At 48.6% G+C, this 17,999-nt stretch overlaps 2 protein-coding genes and 1 long non-coding RNA gene across 3 annotated transcripts; 2 read left to right on the forward strand and 1 right to left on the reverse strand.

Moving 5' to 3' along the window:
* Window positions 1–186: 186 nt before the first annotated feature.
* On the reverse strand, window positions 187–6,957 carry si:dkeyp-113d7.10 (uncharacterized). The gene is made up of 4 exons (XM_052049093.1): window positions 5,765–6,957; window positions 4,143–4,670; window positions 3,714–3,958; window positions 187–3,471 (listed from the first exon to the last, which is right to left on the reverse strand). Exons 1-4 carry the CDS (start codon window positions 6,114–6,116, stop codon window positions 3,274–3,276), a joined length of 1,323 nt encoding a protein of 440 aa, XP_051905053.1. The 5' UTR covers window positions 6,117–6,957; the 3' UTR covers window positions 187–3,273.
* On the forward strand, window positions 6,031–7,631 carry LOC127589813 (uncharacterized). Its single transcript, XR_007959508.1, has 2 exons — window positions 6,031–6,168; window positions 6,957–7,631. It is a non-coding gene; the product is annotated as an uncharacterized LOC127589813 (long non-coding RNA).
* Window positions 7,632–8,245: 614 nt separating this feature from the next.
* On the forward strand, window positions 8,246–16,944 carry stx1b (syntaxin 1B). Its single transcript, XM_052049108.1, has 10 exons — window positions 8,246–8,392; window positions 13,186–13,260; window positions 13,546–13,645; window positions 15,068–15,142; window positions 15,218–15,291; window positions 15,575–15,683; window positions 15,785–15,858; window positions 16,258–16,395; window positions 16,463–16,573; window positions 16,790–16,944. The coding sequence occupies exons 1-10, from the start codon at window positions 8,363–8,365 to the stop codon at window positions 16,868–16,870; spliced, it is 867 nt and encodes a 288-aa protein (XP_051905068.1). The 5' UTR covers window positions 8,246–8,362; the 3' UTR covers window positions 16,871–16,944.
* The last annotated feature ends 1,055 nt before the right edge of the window (window positions 16,945–17,999 follow it).

The following is a 17,999-nucleotide window of genomic DNA, read 5'->3' on the forward strand; positions in this document are numbered from 1 at the left end:
AAATGGAAAAAGTAGTGATTAACCACTTTTAATCACTACTGTATGTACAGTATGTAAGACTGTATTTTGGCTGGATGAAATACTGAAGTCCTCATTGTGAGAATGTATCATATAAACAAAAAAAAAAAAAAAACTGAACCTTCGCTTACATCCACCACAATTAGCCATCAGCTTCCTCACCTGAGCTTCATTAGCATGCTGCCGTGCAGCTCATTTGTCCACGTTTATTGACGTTCTTGATCAACGCTAAAACATTAAAGTTCACATCAATGACCAACATTCAAATACAAAAAAAGTATCAAAAGTATTGCATCCAAAAAAACGGACAATTTCAGCAACGTTACAAAACATACACACTATTGATCCCATTTGTGTGCGCGCTCATGTCGACAAAGAGCATCGCTTCTTCCCTTTAGCGCCCACAAGACTGCTTCGAGTCAGCAAAAACAAGTTTTTTTTGTGTGTCTAAGATGGAGTGAGAAAATGCTCGGATTTCAAGTTGGGGGGGAAAAATTAGAGCGTTACAATAAACAGTCCATTGCTTTAAAATAAGGAAGGGGAAAAAAAACAATTGAAAACCCATCTATTAAGATCCGGTCCCAATGTTTGTTCAGATCACGGCCACTGTCAAAACGTACAATTTGACAACATCAAATGAATATCAATGAGGCGCCCATCGACCGATGGCATGAATCCGAGCAAAACAGTGAGAAATTAGGACATGGAGACAACACGTGACATCCAGTTGCACAGTTGACATTTAAAAAAGGGGTTTCTCTCAATCTTGGCACCATGATGTCCCAGGCTAGCCAATTTAGCTAAACCACTCATACACATTCCATGAAAAACATTTTTTGGCAAAGTATACCCGCATCCGTCTGTCCCCACGGGCAGGCCTCAAATATCCAAAGTCGAAAGAAACAATGGTGTCATTTAGTTTGAGTGATGGGAATCTAATCTGCAGCAGCCTCTCACTCTCCACATTACGTACATTTGAGGGGTGTGCATGTGTGTTGACAATGCCCCCTGCCGATGTCACTCCGCTGACCCTTTAATTACACCCGCTATAGCTCGTCATCTTTTCTGTCGGGCTGAATGAGTCGTCGTTACAGTAGCTAAATATAGACATTAACATTCAAGATATTAATATCTCAAAATCAAAGATTTTTCCGTGCTCGGAACTCTTTGTTCAGTACAAAGCCCTGTTCATGTTTGACGTGGGATGTCAGATGAATTCAGCCAATGACAAACATCTAATGGCGGGAGCAACGAACGCAGAGACACGCGTGGGGATCATCCGCCATTATTTGGAGGTATTCGAGTCAAAAAAAAAAAAAAAAAAAAAGACAGCGAGAGTGAACCAGATCAAAGTAGTGTGCTTGTCGTGCTCACTTAGTAAATCTGCTGCATGGTTAGACGTTTTAAACGACATCGTACGGAACTACACTATGTGAAAATGTTGTCTACTCGGCATCCGTTGCAGCCTGTTCATCTTGGTGTTCCATTTTGGGCTTTTTTCCTTTTTGTTTAGTTTTTTTAATCAGTCAAATGGCTTTTGGCGTTTTCCCTTGCCCAGTCGGGGGTTTAGATCAGGGGATGTCACCAATCTTTATCAACCACAGGCCTGTGAAGCCTGGCTGAAGTCAAGTTTATTTTTACATTCCTGAAATGGCCAGCGAATAAACTTGACTGCGATAGTTTCCCAAAATAGAAAACGGCTCTCGTTTTAAGCCAAAACCAATCATTTCTTTTTGAATGATCCGTTCTTAGTTCAAATAACACCTGCTTTATCTGATACAGTACATACACACATGCTTACAGTAGCTGTGCTAAGCCAGCAACAGCCTAGTTCCAACAGCACCTCCTATTGGGTGGGGGTGGGGGGGGGGGGATGGGGAAAAACTGGAGCTCATTAGGGACAAAATGAAGGACACGTTGCCTCCAACCTAGTTGAATTTGTTCAGTACTGAGACTAATATTGACACTAAGGCTGACGATAATCACCAGGCTACCCTCTCATACATTGATTAAGTGCCCCTTGCAAGACGCACACAACTTGGCTAACGCCTCAGAAGCTCGTGAAAGAGTTGCTGTCAATCAAAAATATGACGAATTTATTCCTTTCTTCCGGCACTGCGCCTGTTGTTTGCAAACACGATGAAAAGGTCATTTTGAGGTTTTACGCGAGCGACGACAAATCAAAACAAAAAGCAAAGAAATTCACATTGAGGACCGGCCGTCACAAGTTTGTTCTCGTCAGTTGCGTGTCACGCCCGAGCAACGTCTTCCGTCGCCTCCAAACATGTCCCCCGAGCAAAACAAACGAGTGGCGACCGGTCGGCTGAGGTAACAACAGGCGTGTGTGTGGAAAGCAGTCAAAAATGAGGTATGTGGCGGCGGGAGGTGCAACTGGATCGCCACGACAGGGGACGTCAAAGGAAACCTTCACAAGTCCAACATGAGGGGGAAAAAAAAACATGACAGCAAATGCCGAGAGACCGGCAAACGCCCGCAATGTCCCAAACGCGTCCGTCAGTGAGCCGAGCTCCTCACATTTGCAAAAGATTGTCTTGATTCAAAAGTCCTCCTGCGACTCCACGTTGTTCAAACGTGGCGAGGTCAGATGACGTGAACGTCGCTTTCTGTGCGTGTGTGACAATTGGGCAGCCACTTGCTTCCTTTTTAAGGACAGGAAGTGTTCTTGATACTTTGTTGCCGTCGACTTCGGACTTGTGCGGTGACGCCCCGCTCGGCTGCCTGTTTTGAAGCAATCTTGTTCAAATGTGGCTTTTTTTTCTCTTGACAGTTTCCAAATGACTCAGGAGAGAGCAAATGCAGTTGTTGCGTTGGGAATCATTCATTATTTCCAACCCGCAATTGCCTTGAGATACAAGTTCAATTCCCTCCTTGCCCGTTTTTGTCACTCATATCTCAAATCATATTGACCCAATAGGTCTTTCAATAAGATTTGGTGTGTTTGAACAATTTAATGTGCTTCAAGTGGTGTGTGAGGAGTAAAGTGATTAAAAAGTACAAAAAGTGAGGTCTCCCTCTATGCTGCGAATATTTGTGGAATGGATCCCCCGCACTAAATACGGGTTGTGACTCTACTTGTGATCGATTTGATCGATTGGAGTAAACGTGGTCATCTTCGTGATGAAGTCTCCTTTTTTTTTTTGGCACGTTTCACATTTATCACAAAGATCTGCGTGTGTGGACATGGGTACCGTTGCTGATGGCTTGCCCAGTAGCAGCGGGGGACGAGTGGGGGGCTCACGACCGGTGTTTGGCTTGCAGGTGACTGCGGAGGCGACCGGCCGAGGGGAAGGTCTTGCCGCAGAGTGAACAACGAGATGACGTGACGGCGACGTTGCCATCGGCGTGAATCTGCCGATGAGCTTTGAGCTGCAACACGCGGCTGAACCTGCGGCCGCAATCCTCGCACTCGGACCAAACCTTACGTCGCTTCTTCTGCACACACACACCAAGTACCAAAAATGTTTACGTCATCTGTGGGCTGTTCAGTTATTTATTTTAAATGCGTTTATTTATTCTTCCATTTCTAACTGTCCATTTAAAAAATTTTTTGAAAATTACCGATGGGGAGTCAGGCATTCTTTCATATTACGACGAAAATGGAAAGAATGCATGTCAGTCATTCAAATGGCATCATGCATTTATCTTGCATCTGACTGTCGTCGTGGCAACAGTACCTTCCTCCCTTTCTCCTCCTCTTCTTCCTCTTCTTCTTCTTCCCCCTGGTCGTGTTTGTCCTCTTCCTCCTCCTCCTTCCGCTCCTCCTCCTCCTCTTCCTGTTGCTGATTGGTTCCCTGGCCAGTGGGCATAACCCTGGCATCCTGCGCTTTCTTGTGTGTGGCGCCCGCGTGGTCGTCCGGGAGCTGCGACGCGGTCAGTAGACGCTGCAACATGGAGGCTGACGAGTGAATGCCCCAACTTCCTGTTTGGAGGAAGCAAGCCATTGTAAACCCAATGAATCAAATTTGAATCGTGAGCACGATTTTGGCTCCCACGATTCAATGAACCCGATCATTGATGAGCTTTCTTCCAAGAACTTTCTCAAGCAGTTGTCAGCCATTCAGTTTCAAGTTGCATTTTTGTCAGCATCAGCTCTCTACACTCACCTGAAGGGGTCAGTGGGGGAGGAGCGGATGCGGGCACGGCATCCCGATCAGGGCAGAGGACATCCATATCCTCCAAAGGCGTCCATCGGGGGTCCTGCAGACGGGGCGACTCAAGGGTCAGCGCCATAACGGGAGGTAGTGGCGGGTCAGGGCCCTCACTTGAGCCGCGCCCACCCGCCCCACCTCCTCCCACCGAGCCTTTCGGCTTCCAGATATCTCCGCACCACTCGTGCCCGAACGCCACCGCGTTTGCCTTGTCCTCTGTTCCGCCAGTGCCACCCGTCTCCTCGGCCGGCTCCGGGCAGGTGTCTTTGGGGGCAGCCTCGGAGCCGCCGGGTGAGCCCGGGTTGTCTCGGGCCTCCCGGCGTGCGGAGCCCCGTCTGCAGTCCAGCCGGGCCTGCAACGTCTGCCTCTCGCACTCCTTCTGCGTGATCTCCAGCAGGAGGTCGTCAAACGATGCTTCCACCATCTTCTTCAGCTGGCACAGGGCCGAGTGCAGGACGCGCTCCATCACAGACTTCAGTTGCTCTACAACCCCCCCAAAAACAACAACCCTGGTTGAAGGGTTTCTCATAAAATCACAACAGTTTTCCCCCAGCATTAATATGACTGGCACCTTGACAAGTGGCCACCATTTGGTGGAATTTTCTCCCCCCCACACACACACACAGAATGAGCATCTCTGAAATCCTCCGTAACAAATCGATACCGGTAAAATCAATTGGCTGCTGAAGTACATGAGCTCGTCTTTTTCCACCAAAAAGGTTCCATGAGGACTTTTTTTAACGTTCATGCAGAACACTGTACAAGACTTCCGCATGGGATACACCGGCGGTCCCTCTATTTAAGAGGAGCCTCCCCGATGCTCCAGCCTTGCGCATCAACGCGCCTTTATCAGGAACGAGATGCTCCTTAACTTCCAGGTAGATTTCCATGTTTTCAGATTCAAGGAACTTTGACGTGAAGACGCTTGAGATGGGCCGACTGTGCCTGTTACTTGAACTATTTGATTATGGCAGAAATTGAGGTGGCCAATCAAAATACATCTGATGATCACATGATTTCAAAATGGCGGCCCCCAGCCGCAACTATATGTTTTGAGTATAAAACAAAACATTTATTAAGTGACTTCGCAAAACACTATGGAAATGATTCTCCTTACTTTCTAGGCTTTATCTAACCGCCAAATCAACTGAGTTGTCAACACTGGCTGATTTTGTAAAGTAATTTGCAGCCATGTTGCTGGTGTAAGCTGTGAACAATAGCAGGTGCAAAGCCACAAAATGTTTTTGACAGTTTAAGTGGAATGAAGGGCGAGTGAGAGACGACCAAAACAAGAACACTTTTGACCCTTGACCTATGTTTTTTTTTAACACAGCAGTGACGCGGGGGCACGGCCCGCCCCCTGCCACGTTCCCGCCACACCCCCCACCCGCCGAGCACGTGATCCCTCACCATCATTTGACATACTCGTTAAAATGATTGGTTTTCTTCCCTCGTCGCATATAGCACGTCTGTCACTCATCCCTGAGCCCGGTGGCGTATCACGTTGGGTTACGTAACGCGCTGGCTGCCTTGCGTGTTGTGTTGTGTTGTTGTGTAACGGCCGACCGCGCACCTACCCACGACTCGGCCCCTCTGCTCCAGGCGGCGACTGTCGGTGGGTCCGCGGGGCTTGGCCGGCTGCTCGGGTTTCTTCCTGACCCCGTCCAAGCCGTCGTCCCCGGCGGCCGCCGCCTGGCTCTCCCGGTGCTCCTCGGCGCCCCCCTTGTTATGTCCGTGGTGGTTTTCCCACGCCTGCAAACGGAGCCGCAGCCGGCGGTTCTCCTGCTCCTGGGCGGCGGCCTCGAGGAGCAGCGCGTTGAGGCTGGAGCCCACCGTCGAGCTGATCTCGTGGACGGCCAGCTGGACCACCTGCTCCAGGACGGACTCGAGCTGGCCCTGGAAGAACGGAATGTACACGGCTCCGTTCATGCTAGCGGCTCATGTCGAGGGCCGCCTCCTCCACCGCCGCCGCCTGGCCAAAGTGAGGGTGGGTCGCGTGCGTAGGGACCAGCTCGCTCGCGTGCTCGCTTGGTTTCTGAGGCCGACTGGATGCTCTCCTCTGTCGGCGTCCTCTGGCACAACTCTCCCGCCTCCTTCGCGTTCCATCCGGATCTACCGTAATGATCCGAAGAATTACGCCGCGGCCTTTGCCGCCCACACGTGCGGACGCCATTTTGTTGTATGATGGCGGTTTGGTCCTTCGAAGGCCAGGTGCGTCCTCATGACAGGTGGCAGGCGATTGGCGCGGACGCCTAAACCAGTTGATTTCCTGTGCATATGAAAGTCTGACGAACGCTAAGCTGAGCTCCAGTTCAGGCGATATACACAGATATACCTCCGCCACCCCAAGAAAAACGCTCACAAAAAAATATCCGCTCTTTTTGTGCATGCTTTACGGTACTTTCTGAACAGCGGCGTCGTGACGTCACACGCTAGCTTTTTTCAACGGAAAACTTTATTGAGACTGTGTTGCTATTACCTTGTGTAATTTATGTCAAGGGTTTGCCACTAAATAAACCCAATAATATGAATCATTTCATGTTTATATTGATACGTACATCAGGTTCCTAAAACACAGTATTAAACAAATCAGAAGTATTGGTCAGAACACTTCCATTTTGCATCAGACTGAGATGTGCTACATCCCAGATAAGTGACCACCGTTTTTGGTTGTTGTTGATAAATGGCTTTTGCTTTGCATAGTTGAGTTTTAAGTTGCATTTACAAATGTAGGTCCAAACTGTATTTACTGACACTGGTTTTCTTCAGTGTTCCAGAGCCCATGTGGTGATACCCTTCACACGTTGATGTCGGTCTTTGATGCAGTGCCGCCTGAGGGATCGAAGGTCACGGGCAATCTATTTTGTTTTTTGGCCTTGACTGTGATTTCTCCAGATTCTCTGAACCTTTTGATGAAATTATGGACCGTCAATGATGAAATCCCTTTGTATGTTGAGGGACATTAACCTGAAACTGTTTGTCCATTTTCTCATGCAGTAGTTCACAAAGGTGATCATGACACCCACCTGTTCCTAGTTAGCCTGTTCACCTCTGGGATTTTCAAACGGGTGTTTCATGAGCATTCCTAAACTTTTTTCCGTTTTTCCCAGCTTATGTGGAACGTGTTGCAGCCATAAAATGTCATCCATCCATCAATTTTCAACACCGCTTGTCCTGAAGAGGGTCGCAGGGAGTTGCTGGAGTCTATCCCAGGTGACCTTGGGCAGAAGGCAGACTACAGCCTGAATTGGTCACCAGTCAGTCGCAGGGCACATACAGGGACAAATGACCATTCACACCCACATTCACTGAGTGGGAACTGATAATATGCTGCCCGAACACAAGTTCCGGCGTGCGGGCCCCTCCACCATCAGCGACATGCCGCATTTAAAAAATAATAATGACCACTTGCTGAAACAATAAAGTATCAGTTTGAACATTCAATATCTTGTCTTTCCGGTGTATTCAATTCAATACAGTCTGAACATGATTTGCAAACTCTTGAATTCTGTTTTTAATTTCTGCTTAACACAACGTCCCAACTTGACTGGAATTGGTGGTGGCATGACTCAATTGGCGGGAATCGCAGACGTTTGTCAGGGCAGCAGAGTATCGGCATCATCATGCGCGGACACACCTGAAAAGTTCTCCTTATGGCCGCATGGGGGCAGTGGCGTTGCTGTCGGGGCTTTTGGGCGCGTGCGCAGTGGGCACCTCCCCTCCGCAACCCTCGCCCCTCCCCCTCTTTTTCTGCAGCATCAGTACCACTTTCTCTTCTTCCTCCCTCTCTCTCTCTCTCTCCTCCTCCTCGCCGCCCCTCCCCCAGTCGCTCGTCCCGCTGCTGCGTTGCGGCCCACACTGTGACCGCACCGAGGAGGAAGAGGAGGACGAGGAGGAAGAGACCGCCGGGGGGGCAGCTGTGTTCCAAACCACACGAGGGGGGCCGCCGAAAAGAACAAGCGGACAAACAAGACGCCTCTCTCGCTCTTCCTCTCACTCTACTCTTCATTAGCGACACATCGCAAAGGGGGAATTTTGCGGCGGGAAAACGACGACAGGGACCCCGACCCCCACCTCCCTCCCATCCCGGACGAGCCGTGTAATATTGTTCATCTTCGAGACCCCCTCCCCCCCCCGGCCCCCGGACCAGCCGCGTACGTGGTCGTCGAGCAGCCATGAAGGATCGTACAGCGGAACTGCGGAGCGTAAGCTGACATTTTCTCCATCTTCTTCCTCTTCTACCTCCTCGTGCGGCCTCCGTGCGCGCGCGCGCGGGCTTTCGGCCGGGCTGTCGCGCGTGTACATGCAAAGAGATGAAGACGTGCCGCCGTCACGTGATTGATAGTCCCCCGCGTGTGCGTGAGCGAGGCGCGTCCGTGACATTTTGCCGTTTTTCGCGGGCTTCGACGCAGAGGCCTCGGGCGCGCGCACGAGGAGGCCAAAGAGATGGGCTCCTCGTGCGCGCGCGCGATGACCTGCTGGAGGAGAAGAAATTGCAGAGATTTTTTTTTTAAACCAGCACCCCTCCAAAACACCCCCGCAGCCCCCAAGCCATTCAAGCCACGTCAGTGGGTCATGGTGGCCTTGGGGGAGGTCTCATTCTTCCAGCCTCACCCATTTGATCAGCTGCCACGCTCACGCAAGCTTCCTTCTTTCCACCATTGAACAGCTGATGCTTCCTGCGGGCGGGGGAAATGGGGGGCGGGGGGGGGGGGGGGGGGGCACACGCTGCAGCACCTATAAACTATCCATCTATCCATCAGTCCGTCTGTCCAGCCTTCTGTCTATCCACCTATATCCATCCGTCCATCCATCTATCCACATGTATGCGAGGCACAGGTGTGCAAAATGAAGGCGGCGGGTCTGCATGGGGCCAGCTGCATCATTTGTGTGTGTGTGTGTGAACTTCCTGTTTCTTGCGAAATTGCATATCAATCCGATGAGGACGGCTGGACGTTTGTCAAAGGTGATCCACCCATTCCATGTGAGAATATGAAATTGATCCCATTTGGACGTTTTGACAGCACTTTGCCTCCATTCCTTTGTGCACTCGAGCTCGGAAAGGCAAACATGGAGCGAGCCCACGATTCCGGCTGAGTTTTTGAAGCGGATCCCCGTTGAAAGTAGCAGCAACACGAGCGTTGTTCCCGTGGCACAAAGGCGAGCGTGTATCGCTTGAGTGAGGAGCTTGGCTTATTGTTGCGCTTGCATCTGCAGAGTTGGAAGGGAAAGCCATCCCGTTTCTGATGATACTGTCTCTGTCCTTCTTATACTTGACGCATGAAGCCAATTTTGGGTCGCCACCGTTTGCGACAAGTCAGTAAGGGTTTCCTTCTTATGAACTCCTTGAAATCAGTAACTTTTGGGGGAAAAGGATTTGAAACATGGCTGCTTGAGCTCTTCTCAAGCCCATGTCAGTCCCCAGATCTCAAGCCCATTGAAAAGCTGCAAAGGGGGATCCAAATGAGAGAAGTCAGCTGGCTGACAAAGCCAAAGGATTCAGTGACCCTCTTCCTGTATTTTCTCGTTGGGTGAAACATACAAGCACAAGATGAGCTGCTCTCTTGGTGCCAAAAGAAGCGTGCACAAAGTCGTCACATCAGGGCTGCCACAGCATTTGATGTCCAATAATTATTTATTTTTCGTGCAGCATTTTTTCCCCCCGCTGTATTGATGTTTCAAGGTTGGATCTTGCTTTTTTTTTTGTTTTTTGGTCCGACATGATTTAGACGATAAGTGAATTTATTAGAAGCTTAAGATCACTTCTGAACCGGGGCTGCCAATCATTCTGGAGGCCTGTGCACGTGCCAAGAATGACAGGGGTGATTGCCATGTCTTCCTTGGCGACCAGACAACGAGTGCCTTTTGACTCATGGCCAGCACACAATCCCAAAAGCAAATGCCGCCAAGACAAAACGACTCCGCACAATACAGTTGCGACATACTACTTTGTCAAGTCATCTTTTTCCAATGAAATGAGTGCAAATACAATTGACCCATTCCACCACCACCCCAAAAAGATCACAATTATATATTTTTTATATTATATATATTTATTTCAATTATTACAATTATATATATTTCATATTGCATGAAAACACATTTGCTCCCTAAACCTACAAAGACACACAAAAAACAACTGTACCTTCCATGTTGTCCTTCCTTCCTTCTGCTTCGGTGGTTGTTGGGGCGGTTATGAAACCACCTAAATGGCGCTTTAGCTGCCCCAACTGGCCAACTTGTACTTCCACTTGAAGGAAACCAATGTGAATTCAATTCCACATTATCTATTTTATTTATTTTTATTTTTTTGCTTTACGTATCAGTGGCTGGTATCGGCACCCTTCAAAAGTACCTAGTACCTTGAAATAAGGCCGGCATAAGCAATCCCGAGTTTTCAAGTGCTCTTTCATACCTGTTCTTGCACTTTTGCTGTCTTGTAACGTCACTTTGCTGAAAGGAAAAGAAGATCCTCTCTCATTCGATCACGAGTCCAAGTGCGAGGCGAGGCGTGTGTGCTTCAAGATGTTAATTCATCACTCCCAGTTGAAAAAAAAACAGACACAAGAAACAAAATACAATTCAACATTGTTGATTTCAACAGCAAAATGTTCAAGCAAATCACATTATCACAAATGGCCACTAGCTCCGTGCTAACAGGTAATGGAAAATATCATATATCGGCTAACAGACATTAGCATAGATGTTACGGTAATTCCGAGCAGTCTCCTAAAATTGTTTTTCATTTGACCCAAGAGGCAACTACACTGTCCTCTACCAACGAATTGTCTCTGTCGTGATTCAGGATGATTCGATTCATAATTTCAGATCTACACTCAATTACATAATACAGTATTTCACAATATAAAAATCCTGATATACTGATTTGGGCGGATTGGATGAGTCATTTCAACTTTAGCATCAACGATATAAAATTCTGTATATAGTGACTCAGGCGGGGGTTAGCAGTCATGGCAGCCGCTGCGCTCGCAATCATCACTACAAAGGGATTTTCAGCGGACATTTTGGGGCCGCTATGTCAAGCCATTTGTAGTTAGTCACACTTTGTGCGCACACGAGTGTGCCTGTATGTGTCTCTAACCCGAAGCCACGTGTGCGCGTGTGTCCTTGTGAATGTAAATTTTCGTTCCCAGAGGTCAAAGGCTGGAGGTGAACCTTGATGTTGTTGCATTCATGGTGTATATTTTTTAAGATGGTGGCCGAAGCATCGCTAACGGCGAGTGGCTAACATTTGATGGCTACACGTGGGGTGTGCAACTCCGGTTTAGGTGGAGGGCCACGTCATAGTTAGGGTGTCCCTCGGGGAGCCGTTATGACTGTGAACCCATTTAACACCTTAAATAATCACAACAATTTGATGGACAACGATTTTTTAAATCAAAAGACAGTAAATGATTGAAGGAGCAAGCGTTTTGTCAACCGCCAGTCTTAGTGTTGATTAAAGTGAAGATAGTTTCCATGAAGCATCAAGTCTATTCACAAGTTTTGCCTTCCTGGGCCATGTTCATAATGTCGTGGGCCAAAACTGGTCCCTGCACTGCCAGTTTGACACCAACCCCTGAAAACACAAAGCCCAGCAGGCAGCTCACACAGTGGCAAATTATAACAAGAAAAATACCACCATTTTGTAATAAAAATACATTTAATTTGGAAAAAGCGTTACATTTACTCATATTTTTTTGTTTGTTGATTAATTACGTAATTAATTAATTAATTGGGCTAATTAATTAACTACTGAGAGGAGTACAAAGTAATTCATGAATACAATGAGTAGCCAAATTAATGCCACAAATATTCCTTCATAAAGAGGAGAGAAGCCCGCCCCCCTCCCGCTGTCAGTGGCCTGGAGTCTGTACTTCGCCCCCTGCCCCCTCCCCCTCCCTACACCCCTTCCTTGGTAGAGTGAAGGAAAGAAGAAAGTAAAAAGCGTGATGTGGAGAAGTGCTGTGTTTTCCAAGAGAGGGAGTAGACATTTTGTAGCAGCAACCCGGCCTCCTGTAAATGCAGCCGACTCCATCTGAGCATCCTGCCTTCCCCTCCCCCCACGTCCTCCCCTTCCTACTTTCACTCTCTGACCCCTGCTCCACCCCTCCCTATCCCACTTCGCTTCTCATCATACAGTCCAGACCACATCACATTTATTTGCACTGCTCGGCGTGTGCGTGCCTGTGTGTCGAGTGTTCTGTGTGGTGAGTGGGTTTGACATGAAGTTGTGCACACAGGAAGTTTACAAGTTACCATGGTAACAGTCACAAAGTGCATCTGCTTCCAGAAGCTTTTATTGTGAAGGGTATTCTGGACTTTCACATCACATCATTGTGTGTGTGTGCGTGCGTGCGCTTATCAGCTGGGCCAGACTTGCTGGCCATGTTTGTTCCTGGGGGCGTGTCTTTGTGCAGTGGTCCCCAATCACCGGTCTGCGGCCCGGTACCGCTTCGTTGGTCTTATTTATTGATTTATTTTTAGTCATTGATGACCTTCTAAAGGGCAATATACATTTCGGCTGTGTTATTATATGATGGAGGATTGTGACAGTACAGTGAGCAGCGGGTGAGCATATTCACTTGACCGGACACGGCGGCGGACACGTGCGTGACAGCAGCAAGTTGAAGCCCTACACAAAATGTATGAAGATGCTTTACAGTGACAATTCAAAATAAAATAAAAAAGTGAAGTCGCAACGTATAATGTGTGCAGCGGTGTGACATTGTCGGGTGCTTTGTACAATGGGTGTGTGTGATGTGTGACACTGCGTTTGGCTGTGTGACATTGGATGGACCCCGTCTGGGGTTTTGTGTCACTGTGTGACGCTTCGAAATGTGTATGGCAGTGCGCCATTGCACGTGGGTGTGCGAGATTGTGTCGCGTTGCGTGCGTGCCGGCATGTGGATACGGTTGCTACCATGTGACGTTGCGCGACGTGGGATTTTATGTGACGCCGGGTGCCGTCGTGTGACGTCGTGTGCTTGTACTGCAGGCTAAGGACAGTGATGATGATGAAGAGGTGGTGCAGGTGGATCGAGACCACTTCATGGACGAGTTCTTTGAGCAGGTAACGTACGTCTCACAAACAAGTGCACACGGACACGTGTACGCACGCATGCTTATACACACCCATGCACACACTCAAGCCAATACGCACATATGAAGCACACACACACACATGCAAACACACTTGCAAATATGTAGATACACACACGTACACAAACACATGTACGACACAAGCAAACATATGCACATGTAACATGTTCACACATATACAGAAATGTATGCATCTAGTGTTAGCGTGTTGTGACAGGAAGTGTGTGTGTGTGTCTGTGTGTGTGTGTGTATGAAGGTGGAGGAGATACGCGGCTGCATCGAGAAGTTGTCCGAGGATGTGGAGCATGTGAAGAAGCAGCACAGCGCCATCTTGGCAGCGCCCAACCCTGACGAAAGTAAGCTAATTGTAATCTTTGTTAGCATGGCGGTACTGGATTCAAGCTAGCGAGTGTTCATTTGCATTAGTGTTAGCGTCACTCCCGCGGGAAACGAGATGAACATCGGACCACTTTGGAACATCTTCGTCCCACTCGGCGTCAGGATCGGAAAGTTGCTTTCTATCAGACGTTAGCTTCTTAAAGGCATTTTCGCGATCCTTTACACTTCATTGACTTGCGTACATATTAATGTAACGCGTCGTTCTTTCAGCATCAACAATGCACGCATCGTCTACGTTTACAAAACTGAAAATGGCTTTCCACATCATCGAATGCCCAGGGATGTTGCGGAGAGTGCTCGAGAGACTCCTGACATTGTCCGTGAATCTGCAAGGTTGTTTTGAGTGACAGTTGTTGTCGTTATATTTGACTTTAATTGAATCGCAGTTGGGACACGAAGAACAGAGTGGACATTTGTGCTGATACGAGTCACGCAGAAGCTTTATTTTTTGAGCACGGCAATGACTTGACACCATCGTTAGTTGACGTCTCCATGAAGTGAGGAACTAGAGGAGCATTGCCTCGTATCCCTAAAATTTGACCTCCGATTGCCGAGCTACTCTGGCGATAAAACGAACCCCTACATACACGCCGGACCATATTTACTTCCCCAAAAACTTTGAGAGCGCTAGCTTACTTGCTCTACGCTCTCAAAGCAAGGGAGGCGCAGTGCTCGTTAATTGGACGCTTACGAGTTGAGTGGCGTTAAGGCGAATGTTTGCGTTCATTTCGTCAGCCCTGCGATACATGCATTTGAATATAGCGGACTACATAGCGGACTCGTGACTACGTAGCGGACTAGATTGGGATTTCGATACGGTGCACTGCAGAGTTGCCTCATGAGTCAAGTGTCAAAACAGTTTTGGAGCGCCGTGCCGACGGACGTCATTGCCCGATACAGAATTTCACCATTTCCGCATCAACGTCATCAACTTTGATGTCCACATGTGATCAGTGCTGATTGATTTAGTTTTGTTTTTTTTTTCCTTGTTTGTCAATCCCTCCCTTGCTTCCTGTCAGCCATGTTTGCGTTTGCATGTTGCATGCCGACCTCGCCAGTCGTCTGCGTCCGGCGCTTCCACTCGCTTAAGCGCACGTGAGTTTTGTCTGGCCAAACCTCGCCTGTCACTAACATGACCTTTGACCCAATTCCAACGACCTTTGAGGCGATGCATGATGGGAAAGGTGGTTCCTGTGGCAACATAACATCTTCATATCCACACACTCATACGAGCCAACGCACGCGCACCCTTGCACACACACACACACATACACACACACACACACACACACACACACACACACACACACACGAGTTGGCATGTTGCTATGGTAGTGCCAACACGAATGAGCCGCAGCGTGTTGTCATGTGACCCACAGAGACCAAACAGGAGTTGGAGGATCTGACGGCCGACATCAAGAAGACCGCCAATAAAGTTCGTTCAAAATTAAAAGGTAAACTCTGGCCAGGAAGTGAGGAACTGTTTGGCTTTTCACAATAAAAGTACTGGCCCATGTGTCTTCCTGCAGCAATCGAGCAGAGCATCGAGCAGGAAGAAGGTCTCAACAGATCCTCGGCGGACCTCAGGATCCGTAAGACGCAGGTGAGGCACCTTATGCCAGCGGGGGAATGGTCAGGGACAGCAAAGCTTTCATCCGTTCAAGCAACAACGCTACCGTGGGACTAGACTAGCATATTTATGCCCGAAGATGGACACAGGCCCCAACCACATGTGGTTTAGGAATGCAAAAATGATTTAAAAGAGGGTAAAAAATGTTCGCCAAGTCCCCACTGGAGGCTCACATCGTAACTGTCGCAAAAAAAAAAAACACAGCCTCCACCGCGTTACAGCCGTTGTGAAGTTGTTTTCCGCTGTCGTCCCGCAGCACTCGACACTCTCCCGCAAGTTTGTGGAGGTGATGACCGAGTACAACACCACGCAGTCCAAATATCGAGACCGCTGCAAGGACCGCATCCAGAGGCAGCTGGAGATCAGTATGTGGCACATATGTCTCTCACACACACGCACAAGAAAGACAACAACTTGTGTGTGCTAACAACTGTGTGTGTGTGTGTGTGTGTGTGCGCGCGCGCAGCCGGAAGAACCACGACCAACGAGGAGCTGGAAGACATGTTGGAGAGTGGCAAGCTGGCCATCTTCACCGATGATGTAAGCACCGCACCTGAGCTAGCCAACATGGCCACCGGCCAAGATGGTCGCCGGCCAAGATGGCCGCCGTCTGGCGGGTGCGCTGACACATCAAGTGAACACGGCCTCTGTCACATGACCTCTGTCAACTGATGCCGCCCGCAAGAGCTTTTAATTTGAAGGGGGAGGGATGGGGGGGGACGCTTGGTGTTGTCCCGCCCCCTTCATCTTAGCAGCTCTCCAAGGCCAGGTTACGTCAGCTCTGTAAATGACTTCTCAGATACTCGTCAATGACAAAGATCGCCACTAACTACCTCTTCTGGACCTGTCAATGACTTGTCACAAACCTGTCACCGACTTGTCACAGACGTGCCAGTGACTTGTGAATGAGCTGTTCCCGACTTGTCAATGACTTGTCAGATCAAGATGGATTCCCAGATGACCAAACAGGCCCTGAACGAGATTGAGACCCGGCACACCGAGATCATCAAGTTGGAGAACAGCATCCGGGAGCTTCATGACATGTTTGTGGACATGGCCATGCTGGTGGAGAGTCAGGTATGCATCCAAGTATTCGAGCCACTGGGGCCCAGCGGTCCCTCACTTGCGCCGTGCTGGTTTTCAGGGCGAGATGATCGACAGAATCGAATACAACGTGGAGCACTCCGTCGACTACGTGGAGCGAGCCGTCTCCGACACCAAGAAGGCCGTCAAGTATCAGAGCCAAGCTCGCAAGGTAAACCAAACCATCATCAAAACCGGTACCAGTACTAAACCTGGATTTTACAATCACAAATAGAACTGCAATCATACCCAGAACCTTGCACCCCACCCTCAATCTAACCTCACCCACAGTCAAAACAATTCCAGATGAGTGAGCATTCACCAATTTATATTGGGTTAGCTCTGTTGCTATGCTAACACAAGCTCTTAAATAATTGTCCTCCTTCAGAAAAAGATCATGATAATCATCTGCTGCGTAATCCTGGGCGTGGTCCTGGCGTCCACCATCGGCGGGACTTTGGGCTTCTGAGCTTCCGGGACGCCCGTCGCCGTGACGACGGCCATCACCGCCGCCGCGACGACGGCCATCGCCGCCATGACGACCGCCTGCGGCAGACCGACGGGAGCTGGAGAAGAAAAAGCCCAAAAACTTGAACCACAAATGCAAGAAGATAACCAATCAGCAAACGGGACACACTTGGGGTGGGCCGAGGTCCCAAATTCCCACCAAAAGCAACACCCTCAAATGCACCACGCTGTCAGTGTAGAGCGCGTAAACCAGCTCGCCAGCCGCCCACATTTTACTTTGTTTCTTTCTTCTTTGGAGCGTCGCTTTTCTTATTTTGTTTGTTTTGTTTTGGAGGGTTTTTTTTTTTGACGGGACGGTGATGGCGACAGCGACGGTGGGCGTCACCTGCCAGGGAAAGTCCACCGGTGCCGTCCTGCACATATAGTCCTCCACGCTCCGTCCCCAAACAAACATGCACAATGGCTGTGTTCCGAATCCCTCCCTAGTCACTACATAGCACAAGCTATCGTGAATGAAGGGCCAGTGATTAGCGAGCATGCTATCATTACTTTAGCCATTTGACATTCAACATTTTTTTTCTTAACCTGTCCTCCGACGTTCACTGAAAAACTCACACTCGGGCCAGAAGGAGTACAGTATTGCTTTGGCGCCATCTGTTGGTACCTTGGTGCTGAAGTGAGTTGAGGAGCTTTATTTTGACAAATGTAGCCCATTGCCGCCATCTTTTGGCATCCGCAATATATTATAAAGTGACGTTAAATTTGTTAATTGTGGTTTGAAATGATCCTCGATATAAGTAGAGCAATTCGTTTAGTCAACTACTCTATTTAAAACAATAGAAAGTTACTCGATTTTATTTAGTTGATCATAATTCATTACAAAAGGTGACATTGATCTCGTAATAACATCATTACATCGGGAATCATTTCCTATATCTGAGTCACGAAAAAGGGATTTCTCGTGGAGATTTTAGGAACTACCTAAGTCCCCAATATCGAAATCCGAATATTACGGAGCAGGGAATGAGTGACGGATTCCCAACACAGCCAAAGTATCCCGCGGGTCCTTCTTGACTCTGAGACCACCCATCATTGGTCACTCATGTCAGTCAGCGCTCCACCCACGTTCA

Source organism: Hippocampus zosterae, chromosome 17 (assembly GCF_025434085.1).
Source record: "Hippocampus zosterae strain Florida chromosome 17, ASM2543408v3, whole genome shotgun sequence".
Taxonomy (NCBI): domain Eukaryota; kingdom Metazoa; phylum Chordata; class Actinopteri; order Syngnathiformes; family Syngnathidae; genus Hippocampus; species Hippocampus zosterae.

Coding starts and splice junctions, on each gene's coding strand:
- si:dkeyp-113d7.10 (XM_052049093.1), bottom strand. CDS start 6,116: ATGAACGGAGCCGTGTACATTCCGTTCTTCCAGGGCCAGCTCGAGTCC. Junction 4,671..5,764: donor GCAGAGGGGCCGAGTCGTGG/GTAGGTGCGCGG, acceptor GGGGGGTTGTAG/AGCAACTGAAGTCTGTGATG. Junction 3,472..3,713: donor AGGAGGAGAAAGGGAGGAAG/GTACTGTTGCCA, acceptor GTGTGTGTGCAG/AAGAAGCGACGTAAGGTTTG.
- stx1b (XM_052049108.1), top strand. CDS start 8,363: ATGAAGGATCGTACAGCGGAACTGCGGAGC. Junction 15,143..15,217: donor AGTTCGTTCAAAATTAAAAG/GTAAACTCTGGC, acceptor GTCTTCCTGCAG/CAATCGAGCAGAGCATCGAG. Junction 15,292..15,574: donor TCAGGATCCGTAAGACGCAG/GTGAGGCACCTT, acceptor GTCGTCCCGCAG/CACTCGACACTCTCCCGCAA.